At 40.9% G+C, this 12,917-nt stretch overlaps 1 protein-coding gene across 2 annotated transcripts; it reads left to right on the top strand.

The window, feature by feature from the left end:
* The first annotated feature begins 377 nt into the window (after positions 1–377).
* LOC122660170 (presenilin-like protein At1g08700) lies at positions 378–12,221 on the top strand. Of its 2 annotated transcripts, XM_043855371.1 has the most exons (2): positions 378–1,628; positions 12,199–12,221. In XM_043855371.1, the coding sequence occupies exons 1-2, from the start codon at positions 512–514 to the stop codon at positions 12,204–12,206; spliced, it is 1,125 nt and encodes a 374-aa protein (XP_043711306.1). In that variant the 5' UTR covers positions 378–511; the 3' UTR covers positions 12,207–12,221. The 2 variants fall into 2 exon arrangements, with proteins under 2 accessions (XP_043711306.1, XP_043711299.1); XM_043855364.1 differs by lacking the exon at positions 12,199–12,221 and having other exon boundaries at positions 386–2,057.
* Positions 12,222–12,917: the final 696 nt, after the last annotated feature.

Below are 12,917 nucleotides of genomic sequence, written 5' to 3'. Positions count from 1 at the left end.
GGGATGTTTTGTTATTGTTTTAAACTACAGGGGTGTATGTAATTTGCTCAAAAATAAATAAATAAAGTATATTGTGGAAGAGTATAGTAAATGCTTAATGGAAAAAGGTTGTTGCAATGCCAGATTCCTGCAAATGCCTCTCACATCCACATCCAACCCTTGATCCCCACATTTTCTCTCTCCATTAAACTCCCTCATCGACGAATCGACCATCCTTCGTGAGGTCGTGGTGTGAAACTGCACTCTTGCATCTAGGGCTCCCTCTCCCGTACCAAGCAGGAGTTACTTTCGGAATTCACCCTTCTCCTTCAGTCCTGCGGCTGCACCGCATTTTCCTTTCTCTGAATAGTCTACATTCCTCTCAAAATCTCGCATCTGAATCGCTCTATACTTCTGAGAGAGAGAAGACGATGATCTACTCATCTCATGTCCTCCTCATCTTATCTCTTCCGTGTCTATAACTCCCCGCCGTAAAGACAACCCACTACCTGTTCAGCAAAATTCCTCATCCATGGAAACTAGCATTCTCGAATCGATTGGTGTCGAAATCATAGGCGTAATGTCTCCCGTGTCGATCTGCATGCTCTTAGTCGTCTTCTTGGTGTACACCTTGACCCCGGCCTCTCCCGACCCGGTCCCAATTCGCTCTGCAGCAACCTTAGTATACCTGGAGAACCCCTCCGACTCTACCGCCCAGAAATTCGAAGGCGCATTGCTTAACGCTGCAGTCTTCGTCATCCTCATAGCGGCCGTCACTTTCCTCCTTGTCGTTCTCTATTATTACAATTTCAACAATTTCTTGAAGAATTACATGCGCTTCTCTGCTTTCTTTGTGTTGGGTTCTATGGGCGGATCGATCTTTCTGTCTATAATCCAGCATTTCTCGATACCTATTGATTCGATTACGTGCTCTATTCTGCTTTTCAACTTTACTGTGGTGGGTGTTCTATCGGTTTTCTCTGGTGGGATTCCGATATTCTTACGGCAAGGCTATATGGTTCTTCTTGGGATAATTGTTGCCGCTTGGTTTTCCAAGTTGCCTGAATGGACGACCTGGGTACTGCTTGTGGCCCTGGCTGTGTACGATTTGGTTGCCGTGTTGGCCCCTGGCGGGCCATTGAAGCTCTTGGTTGAGCTCGCTTCGAGCCGGGACGAAGAGCTTCCGGCTCTGGTGTACGAGGCTCGCCCTACCGTATCTCCAAACCATGGGGGTCGTGGATCGTCCACAGCTTCTGCCTTGGGCCTTCTAGTTACTGGGTCGTTGGAGTCAGGCTCCGTTGAGCTTCAGCCGGTGCCACGGAATAATGGAAATCGGCTTGGAGTTGTCGACGCTGCAGATCTTCGGGCTCGACAGATAGATAATAGGAGAGTAGATGAAGAGTCGACTCCTTTGGTTTCTTGCTCGGCCGAGGGAAGGCCGACGAGCAGTGGAGGTTTTGAGTCTGACTACTCCACGGAGAATGTTGGGTCACTACAAGCTCAACTCTATGGCAATCAAGATTCTGAGATTGTTGTTGACGAGGAAATGTCACCCCTTGTTAATATGCGTTTGGGGAGTGAGAGAGAACAGACCGATAATTGGGGCGGTAGAAGCAGTGGTACTGAGATTCCTGTGATAGAAACCCGAGGTATCAAACTGGGTCTTGGGGACTTTGTTTTCTACAGTGTTCTCGTGGGTAGAGCTGCAATGTATGATCTGATGACCGTGTATGCTTGTTATCTTGCGATTATATCTGGACTTGGATGCACATTGATTTTGTTGTCTGTGTGCCAAAAGGCTCTACCTGCGCTCCCGATATCCATCATGTTGGGTGTCACCTTTTACTTCTTGACTCGGTTATTAATGGAACCCTTTGTTGTTGGGTTGTCCACTAATTTGATGATGTTTTGAAGGTTTCCCTTTTTATGAGATTTCTACACCATAGATACCATTGTTTTTAATGATATTAGGATTTTACACAATCAATGGAGTTCATTCATGCATGATCTCTTCTTCTTCTAGCTGTCCTGTAAATTGTATGTATGATTCCAACTTTCAGAATCAAATTTAACTTTTTGATACGATCTTATGTTCCGTGATAATATACTGAGGAGGATAAAACTGTTGTGATGATTTTGGATGCTTAGGATTGCAGTGGATTGACTTTAAATATAACTTTTGATGCTGTGGAATGAAGAGCTATTGTGATGATTTTGGATGCTTAGGATTGATTTTAAAACTAACTTTTGATGTTGATGAACTTTATCTTGTCATCTTAATGAAGATTTTCCTAGCTAAGTCTATCTGGAATGTGCAACACTTGTGAGTTTATAGTACTTGTTCATCAAGTTGAGATCTTTGTCAATTTGTTTAGATATGACTTATGAGTACTAATCTGATTATAAATTTTGATTTATTACAAGCTGGGGGTTACAAATGTCTCCGTGAAGTGTTGCTGAGATGTTTATCTATTAATGGAAAGCTGTGTTGAATGAGGAGATATTTTAAAAAAGTGTAAAAGTTTCGAATGAACTTTTTAGGGAGTCCAAAATGAGCATGACTGCACATTCATGCTTCATAAACTACTTGAGGCATGCATCTAATAGCAAGAAAAAAACAATGCTAGCTGAGGTTATGAGGTAGATTGAAAGCTCGAATTTGTGGCCCCATTCATCTGAACCAGGCTGCCATTGCCACTCCACATATCTACTATATTTTCTCCAAATCAGTAGGAACTGTACTGGATTGGGTTTGGTCTGGATTTGGCCAAACTCAACTTGACATCCCCACAGATTGGGGTGAGGCAGGATAATGTGTAGACAGTCAATCAGAGAAGTAAGAAGAGAAAAACAGTTGAAATATCTTATGCAAACAGTAAAAGTACCATTTTCTTTGTAGGACTTGGGCACATATTTGTGAATATGTTATTAAATAAAGGGAAAATTGCCACTTTTTGGCTCAACCTGATAAGCTTATTAATGTAAGGCTAGTTATGGAGCATCCTAACCCCAGATAGGATCACAGTTACAAGCAAATATAGGTACTAGTTTCAGACTTATTCCAGTAACAGAATTTTGAACTCAGACCTAAGATCAGTAAGTTATATTGGTCTTCTAACACCCAACAACTCCTCACAACACATAATAAATAATCCCAACCCAAAGGCACACTAGGAAGCAGCCTATCACCCTATCGCAGACCACAGAAAAGGGCCTAAATTTCAGGAAAAAAACTTGTAACAAAATAACACAGTAGCAGCCAAGGGATTGGAAGGATATAACCATCAAATAGAAGGGATATTGGTGTGATTCAGACCTCCAAAAATCAGCCCAAATGATGGCTGAATTTGTAGTTTTTGAATTTTCCTAATTTAGCATACAATGGGAGAACTCTGGTAGCAGCCACAGCAGGTTGCCAAACAACCTCAAACTCAGGTCGAGTGGGGTTCCTTGGATGGTGGATTGATCCCCAAAAAATGGGGGCAGCAACTTGGAGATCAGAGGTCTTCAAGGTTCAGCTAGAAAACCCCAGAAAACAGTATCGTAGGGGCTGGGATGGCTCTTCAAATCTTCAACCAGAAACAGCAGCAACTTGAATCTTCAGTAGGGGTTTCAATGGATGAAACCAGTAGTTTCCATGGAGTTCGGATGGCTTCAGATGTGCTCAGAAAAATAGATCAGAATATGGGGAGATGATGCAGTTAGAGCATGGGTCAAATAGGGTTTCTTTTTAATTTTATTCCAGTTATTAGAATTGTAGGAAGATAAGAGTCCAATTTTAATTAAGTTTGTTTTCTGTTTTTGGATTAAGTAGAGTTAGAGTCTAGGTTATTTCAGTTTTACTATGGGATTAGGGATTTTATTTTATAAAAAGGGCATGTAACTGAACAGCTGGGGACAGATTTTAGATTTGAAAATTGAATGAAAAGGATTTACCGTGTTGCTGCCAAGAGCTGAGTGCGCAGTTCTCATCCCTCCCTCTAATATTCTCTCTTCTTTCTCTCAATCTCCTTTCCCTTTACGTCTCCTTCTTCCCTTTGGTATACTGTTATTACCCCATTCTGTTATTGCCGAACCAGTTGAGACGTGACAGATTTGATTGAGTTCCTTACGAGTTGTTCAATGGTTCTAAGACGTATATCGAAGGTTCTCTACCCTTAGGCGACTTAATCCCTTGAACCTCCTGATGCAGATTCATCATCAAATAGGGCTTGTTTCATTGGGAATCAGTGTAGGGTTGGGATATATATATGTTGGGCCTTTGTTCCCAAGGGTTTTCTATGTATTAGGCCACTTTAGTGGGCCTGAAATAGGGGTATATAGGTTGCATACGGGATTAGCCCAATACTTAGTTTTTATTTTGTGTTTTTAATTGAACCGGTTTAAATTGGTTGCATCCAATTGGTTCAATTGGTCTAATTTAAGTGAAGTGATCCTATTGGTTAAGAGGTTCTTATATCCTATTGGCTATTAGGGAATCTTCTTTATTTTAGGTAGTTTAAGTTGTTTTAAGTCATTAGGACTCTATTTTGAGTCTATTTGGGTTTTCTAGTCAGTTTAAGTTGCCTAATAGGTTAGGGATAAGGTTAGGCCATTCCTTTTTAGTGTCTAAGTCTATTTTTGAGTCTTCTATATAAGTTTGTAAGGGAGGCCAGCATTGAATACGAATTTGATTAATAAAAATTAGCTTTATGCTTGCTGCCTTTGTTGCTGCCTTTGCTCCATCGTGAGTGTGCCTTGTGAGTAATATCAAGGTTGCCTTGTGAGTAATATCAATGTTGAAGGGATTGGTGGATCTCCAATCGACTCCTTGCATTGTGAAGATCGGGAGGGCTGCTACTTATCTCCTTGCATTGTGAAGATCAGGAGACCCCATTGTTCATCTTCAAAGTTGTTGCCATTGAAGACCGTAACAAGTAAGAAATTCTGCAACTATTCTTCTTCCTTCTAGAAGGTCACATACAAGGTGATTTTCGTGAGAATTCTGCCTAGCCAAATCTAACCATTAGAATCTGCTAAAAATTTGATCAAGTCTTTCTCAAACCCTAAGAGAGACTCAATTCAAATTTCAGCACCATCCATCCAGCCGATTGTCTGAAATTACAGTTTTACCCCTCTCTCCTACTTCTACTAGGAAACCTCCATAACTCTAAATCTGTCCATCAGTTTCAAACCAAACTTTCAGCATACATCCCTTACATCATTGTTGACACTCGATCCAAGTTTCAGCCCCAAACTCCCACTTTATCCCCTCCATTCCTTTACTCCATTAAAATCCAAAACCTGTAACACAATTCTGTCCAGAACTGCAGAATTTTAAAACCTTCCCAAATCCTATTATTTTTATGCCATATTGACCCCCTAGACCTGCCCATTAATACCCTATAAACCCCTTTCCCAATATCCAACCCTAACCCTAGGAATTGACCTAAATCCTAGTGCTGTCCATTCGAACCAGCAACCCCTTTTGTTATTTGATCCTGTTGTTTGGCTCCTAGTAGGCCTCCTACCTATCTAGGACTACATTACCTCCAGTCCTAATCCCATTCCTGTGGTGAGGAATAATACCTGCAACAGGTCTGAAACCCTAATGTCCGCCTGGTTCTGCTTCCTATCAAATCTCTTGGTTGTTAGGTTGCTGAACTGCGGGTTTATTGGCTGGTTCCACTAAAGATTGGGATTTAGTACATGAGTCCAGAAATTCTGCTTGAGTGAACCTCATAGTATTGAGTACTTCTCTTCGAGATTTGAAGCTACCGCCTGGTCTTCCATGAAGGAGGAAGAAGTGAGGTTCATCTATTTCTTTAATCCCTAATTTCTGGTTTTTCCAATATTACCCTTGCTTTATTTCTTTATGATTCTGTATCCCTAATTTGTGTTCCATTCCAAGTATACCCCTCCTTTAACATGTGAGACCCATTCCCTTGTTTCTTTGTTATAATTGATTCCATTTATTTACAACACTGCCATTCCATTAAAGCCTTCTATTAATTCACCATTTTGCCATTATCTTTATAAATCCTGATTTAATCACTAGTTTGCCATTCAACTTTGGATTTGAGTGCTTCTTTTCTTGGGTGGGCCCTTAAGCAACCCAATAAGGGTTATTTCAACCCGGGTTTGCATCAGGAGAAAGAAGTATTGATTGGAAGAGGAAAAGAATGAAGAAAGAGAAGAGGGATAAAATGGGGCCTCTCACTCTTCTCTGGGCCTCTCACCTCATTGTATCTCACATCCCTCATGATCAATGGACTGAGGTTTCTTTTCTCAATTCGATGACTGCTGAATACAGCCCCTTGCCTTTATTTATAACTTCAGTAATTTCTATTGCGTGGGGAGTACAAACCAAGAAACTAAGAACTTTCTAAACTATCTTACATCTTCAAAAAATAGAAACAAGAATAAAATCCAACCCCTAACTACTAAATAGAAGCTTCTAACTCAGCCATGGTTATAAAAATAGTAACATAAAAATAGAAACTAACTAGAGACTAACAAAATAGAAAGTGGATAAGAGATATGACAGCTCATCATCCTTGCACCAAATCTCCATGCAATGGTCTTCAATTCAATCTCCACCAGCTGTCATGGGGCCCACTCAAAATCTGAGAACATCTCCTTCAGCAGCTGGCTCGATACACCAGAATATGAAACAAATATGACTGAACTCGAATGGAATTAATGGAAAGAATGTGACCCATTTTATGGGCCAATATTGGCTTACTTTAGAGCCCAATCGATGGACTTGGACTGCATCAATTCCCCCCCCCCCCCCATGTAGAAAAAAATTGACCTCTAATTTGATAAGTGTAGGACTAATCTTCGTATTGTGCACGTCCGTCTTCAATCCAGAGCTGAATTTAGGTAGTTCTTGGAAGATACGAATGTAATCTAGGATGTGTGGAGTTCTCTCTTCAAAGTACTTTGAGGGGATAACAAATTCCACGTGCTCAACTTCAACTTCATCAGTCGTGTCCATTGGATCGTCCATGAACATGTCTTCAGCCTTCTCTGCTTCAAACTCAAACTCTTTAAGTTCTTCGTTTTAGTTCACAATCTCCTCAATAGTTAGAGCTACACATAGAACATGAGCGCCAAAAGGGTCTGTGTCATCTTCGTTCTCTGCATCTCCATTATCAGCATCACCATTCTTCCCATCATCAAATTCCACGGGTTCACACGCTAAGAGTTTTGGATTGGCCTCGAGTGCCGCAATAACAGAGTTAGTATTAAGATGGTGCGGACAGAATTTGGCAAAATGTCCATAATCCTTTCAGTGGTAACACTTAATGTCCTCATCACTAGACAATACTTTACCCTTGTCCGTTGTAACTTGTGGAGCTCTGGTAAGAAACACCATTTGGCTTGCTTGCTGGAAGATTTTGTCTAGCATCTCTTGATGATGGGTTAAAGTGTTGTGTAGATGTTTTGAGGAAGTCTTTAGCATCCATTGCTTTCTCAAAACAGTCATTCAAACTGAGAATATGCGTCATACCTATCTTGTCACGAATGTTAGCTCGTAAACCCAATTTGAAGCGAGATAGGAGTTGTTCGTTGTCGGAGTTGTTCGTCGTCTTCATCTACTCTTGTACGTGAAAGAAGATCACCGAACTTATCCATATACTCCTCCACTGTCATAGTCCCTTGACGAAGGGTGTTGATCTGATCATAGTTGTTAAGGCATTGCCTAGTCAGGCGCTTTGGACGCTTAGTTGGTGTCACCTTGATTTTGGACCCTCTCCAATGCCTTGGGTCGCCTAGACGCCATGACCACTATGAAGCTGATCACGTGACCTTCGCCGAAAATTTGAGGGTAGGTACTTGTCCTTCAACAATTCTTTCATCTCCTCCCAAGTGGTAGGCTCTTGTCTAGGACGATGCAACTTGTCTTCATGAGTATGCCACCTCTCCTTTGCTGGCCCTATCAACTTAGCATGGGCTAGCTTCATCTTTCGCTCCTCCATTAGCATGAACCAATCGAAGTAGTCGTCAAGAGCATATAACCATTCATAGAAGACTAATGGGTTGTGGCATTGTGCTTCCCGTTGTACTCCTTCAATGTGAGCTTCACCTTATTTTTCATCAGTCTCTTGTGGATTTGCATCACGATCAGTAACATCATCATCATAGGTGACTGGTGTACGTATGGTTCTCTGTGCTCTTGTCAAAGAGGAGGTCGAGGAAAATGGTTGACAGTAGTTTGCTGCTGTCCTCCCATTTGTGATGCAAAAAAAAATACGAAGGATCGATGAACTAAAAGAGAACCGGCAAGTTATAAGCCTCTAATGATCCAAGCCCGAGAGGGTAAGCAAGCCAAGATCGAATCTGGAAGAGGGTTCTGATCTGAATCTGGTTTGAGTGGGTTATGGGTAGGTATGATGGAGGTTGATGGAGGGGGGCTGCAGGAAATGGATGATGGAGATGATGAGGATAGGTATGTGGGAACTAGAGATCCACTAGTGCCCTGGTTCTTGGAGATCCACCAATGCCACCACCAAGGAGATCCACCTTGGATGTAATTTGCTGAGTCTACAGCCCACCTGAGATCCACAGGATATAGTCTTTCAAAGAAAGATTTCTTTTTTTGTTAAAATTCTGGCTGCTAAAACAGCCTCCATGATTTGGTATTTATAGGGGAAGAGGAGACTAAGCATACTCTTGAGATACATGCATTTGACATAAAGAGACTGTTGGAATTCCCACACCAAGAAAACAAAATCCAATGCATAGAAAATAAAACCTAGACCTAGAAACTAAAACCAAGAAATAGAAAAATGTTCCCAAGACATAGGAACTACAAACAAGAATAATTAAAAAAAACATTAAAACTGCCTAGGAACATGAAAAGACACCTAACTAGAAACTAGGAAAATTAGAAGGCACTTTGTTGGAACTGAAGAGTCACTGCTGGTATTGAAAAGTCACTAGACTGTTGTTGACTTGTGGGGCCAGACTTGGCAGTCCCAGGGGTCCATGAATTTCCTGTGAGGGATAGAATTGTAATCAATCCAGGTTGATCTGGACTGGTCTTGAACTTGGGCTGGGCCTGGTAAGCTAGGCCTGACGGGCTGGCTGAATGCCCTGCATCAGTTTGTCCTGTGTATGCATTAAGGCGTTACTCCATTGTAGACAAATTCTCAGTTAACTGTCGAATAGCTTTGGCAAGAGCATCATTAGTAATCATTGGAGCATGGTGTGGAGTATTTGAACTCTCGAGTCATGGCTGTGATACCAAATAATGTAAGGCTAGGTATGGAGCACCGTAACCCTAGATAGGATCACAGTTACAACCAAATATAGGTACTGGTTTCAGGCTTATATCAGGGACAGAACTTTGAACTCAGATCTAAGATCAGTAGGTTATATTGGTCTTATAACACCCAACAACACCTCACAATACATAATAAATAATCCCAACCTTAAGGCACACTAGGAAGCAGCCTTTCACCCTATCGCAGACCATAGAAAAAGTGCTTAAATTTCAGGAAACAAACTTGTAACGAAATAACATAGCAGCAGACAAGGAATTGGAGGATATTGCCATCGAATAGAAGGGATATTGGTATGATTCAGACCTCCAAGTCGGCCCAAGTTGATGGTTGAATCTGTAGTTCTTGAACTTTCCTAATTTAGCACACAATAGGAGAACTGTGGTAGCAGCCACAGTAGGTTTCCAAACAACCTCAAACTCAGGTCGAGTGGGGGGTTGTTGGATGGTGGATTGATCCCCAAAAGATGGGCAGCAACAGGTAAGTAACTTGGGGAGATCAGAGGTCTTCAAGGTTCAGCCAGAAATCCCCAGAAAGCAGTATCGCAGGGGCTGGGATGGCTCTTCAAATCTTCAACCAGAACAGCAGCAACTTGAATCTTCAGTAGGGGTTTCAACGGATGAAACCAGTAGTTTCCCTGGAGTTCGGATGGCTTCAGATGTGCTCAGCAAAATAGATCAGAATATGGGGAGAAAGAAGTATTGATTGGAAGAGGAAAAGAAGGAAGAAGGAGAAGGGCGATAAAATGGGTTGAGCCTCTCACCCTCTCGTAGGTCTCTTACCTCACTGTATCTCACAATTCTCATGATTAATGCACCAAGTTTTCTGTTCTCAATTCGATGGCTGCTGAATACAGCCCCTTGCCTTTGTTTATAGCTTCAGAAATTTCTATTGCGTGGGGAGTACAAACCAAGAAACTAAAAACTTCCTAAACTAGCTTACATCTTCATAAATAGAAACACGAATAAAATCCAACTCTTAACTACTAAATAGAAACTTCTAATCAGCCATGGCTACAAAACTTTTAACTTGAGAAAATAGAAACTAACTAGAGACTAACATAATAGAAAGTGAATAAGAGATATGACAGCTCATCATCCCTTGAACCAAAATCTCCACGCAATGATCTTCAATTCAATCTCCACCAGCTGTCATGCGCGGCCCACTCAAATTCTGAGAATATCTCCTTCAGCTGCTGGTTCGATACAGCAGAATATGAACAAATATGGCTGAACTCGAATGGATCTAATGGACAGAATTCTACCCATGATATGGGCCAAATATTGGCCTGCTTTAGAGATGAATTTGGACTGCATCACTTATAGGGCCAGCCTATGCACTGTAATATGGCAGGATGATTTGGCAATTCCAATTGATGAATAAAAAGGGCAATGCGTCGATTTGCCACATGTCAAATTTCAGCCTCATGTATGTCCATGCACTCATGTATTTTTAGTCACCCATGTATTGGCATGTTCCCTCATGTAATCCTGGTTTTCCAAAGATTTATATTGCCAATTGGCCAACTCCAATTAGGCTGAAACTTCGCAGGTGGGGTGAGGTAACTTGGGGTTTACCTCTCCACAAAATTTGGGTCCCATCTGAGATGTCACATGGCAGATTTTTGTGCCTACCAGATAAGATAAACTTTACCCTTAAATAAAATGCAGAAGTACCCGTATAGAAAGTTATCAAAACTTTTGGATCTCTAACTGTCCCAATCATGTTTATGGTCAAGGTAATCTCAAAAGTTCATGACCAAAAGGCCTTCCACATGGGATTCCATAACTTCTCTACTTCCATGTCACAAAATTAATCCATATTGGCACCTTAACAGGTAGCATTTTATAAAATTTGCTCTCATTTAGTTTTCTGATTTAAGCCATATCAAAGCTCTCCCCACCTTTTACTCAATTTAGATTGTTTGTTATGTCTTCCCTCTATCCTCTCTCCTCTTACTTCCCTCCTTTCCTTTTTTTTAACTCAATTGTACCCAAACAACGGGTCACCATTATACCCTAAATTTTTTAGTTTTTACTTTAAAATAATTAGTATGTCAGCAGACAATTCTCAAGATACTTCATACACCTTGCTTCAGTTCTTGCGGCAACATCTTTTTCAAGGTCTACCTCTTTATGGATAACCATACAAGATGTTGAAAGTAGGCACTAAGATCATCATCTTGACTAATGACTAATCTTAATTTCGACTCCTATTTTTACAGTAAACACACTCATTATAATTTGTCCTGTGTTTTAAAAATCATAATAAGACTCTTAATGTTGTGACTATTGAGGTGAGGCTGATTGATAACTTTTCTGAAGGGACCTCTCTAAGGAGTAATTCTAGGTCTAGTTCCTAAGAGAAGTTCATTGTCTTCTGAATCATGGGAAACAGTGGTAGAGAAAGAGTTGATTGTCTGAAGGAAACAAATCCAGAATAGGAAGGAAGAATCAAACAAGAAGAAGTGATTGCAAGTTTGACAAGAAAGGAAGCAATAGCGAGGAAACTTGGATTATTATTTTGGATGGGTTGAATTGCCCAGAAACTGTGATTTGTACCATGGAAAGAGTTGCGACTTGGTTCCAGCTCAACTGAACCTAATTTACTCAATTGAGCCATCCTGATTTTTTTTCTAGAGTAAGTTGGGTTTCTTGTAACTTAATTGTGTTGGATGGAAAGTGAGCTGTTTTAAAAATCATGCTCTGTTTGGCTTAAGACTTTGGAGTTTGGACCACTTGATTTGTTTTAGCTACTTGAAACAAACTAGTTAGTCTTTTGTTTATGTATGTAAACTAGCTGAAAGCATTGAAGAAACTTGGCCAAACCTAAATTTGAGCTGTTTTGAAAATTATGCTCGTGCCACTTTCTCAGTCTTTGTGGAATCAGTTGAATCTATTTGCATGACATATAATGGAAATGGTGTTGATATTTCGTATCACTTGGAAAGAGGGGTGAACTGATGTGGAGATTCCTGTTATGGAGTATGAGTATCTAGGAAGGAAGGAATAGCAGGATCTTTTCAAGAGAAGCAGGCATTCCTATATAGACGTCATTGATTTGATCAGTATTTGAGTAGTACATTGTTCCACCATGGTAGATACACCCTGGGACATCTTTATGGATTCCATTTCTCAAGATTGGATCATTATTATCAGGTATTTCCATACACCCTTTTCCAATTTCCCAGAACTTGTTCCTGAAAAAAGTGATTAGTCGCAACATGTCCTCTGGGAAACTCTGGTCTTTTGGTGTTTCTGGTGCATTCAGAGATCCAATAGTGTTTTGATGTCCAAGTATTCCTCCCCCAAATTTTCTATTATACATCGTTGTGGATGTTGATATACATTATTGACTGCCCTTCCTAAAAGCTTGAGCTTTTGCATTAGATAGTAACATGGTCCAGAGCCAGGTCGGGTGTTCGATCCCTGGTATGTGTGAGGGGTTTGTGTTGGGTTGTTGTGCGCCAACGCCTTGCCCCTCGGTGCCCCATGATGGTGCCACGGTGGTGTTATAACGTGTAGAGTCATGTGTGTGTGTGTGGGTCTACATGTGCGGGGTGGTGTTGATGTATATTGTTCTGTGCCTACCCAAGAACTTGAGCTTTTGGGATAAGCGGGTCTAACAATAGTTATCTTATTCTTTCTAATATAATCTATTTTGTAGTGC

This window comes from Telopea speciosissima, chromosome 1 (genome assembly GCF_018873765.1).
Source record: "Telopea speciosissima isolate NSW1024214 ecotype Mountain lineage chromosome 1, Tspe_v1, whole genome shotgun sequence".
In the NCBI taxonomy this organism is placed as follows: domain Eukaryota; kingdom Viridiplantae; phylum Streptophyta; class Magnoliopsida; order Proteales; family Proteaceae; genus Telopea; species Telopea speciosissima.
This window is presented reverse-complemented; position numbering and strand designations above follow the sequence as displayed.

Coding starts and splice junctions, on each gene's coding strand:
- LOC122660170 (XM_043855364.1), top strand. CDS start 512: ATGGAAACTAGCATTCTCGAATCGATTGGTGTCGAAATCATAGGCGTA.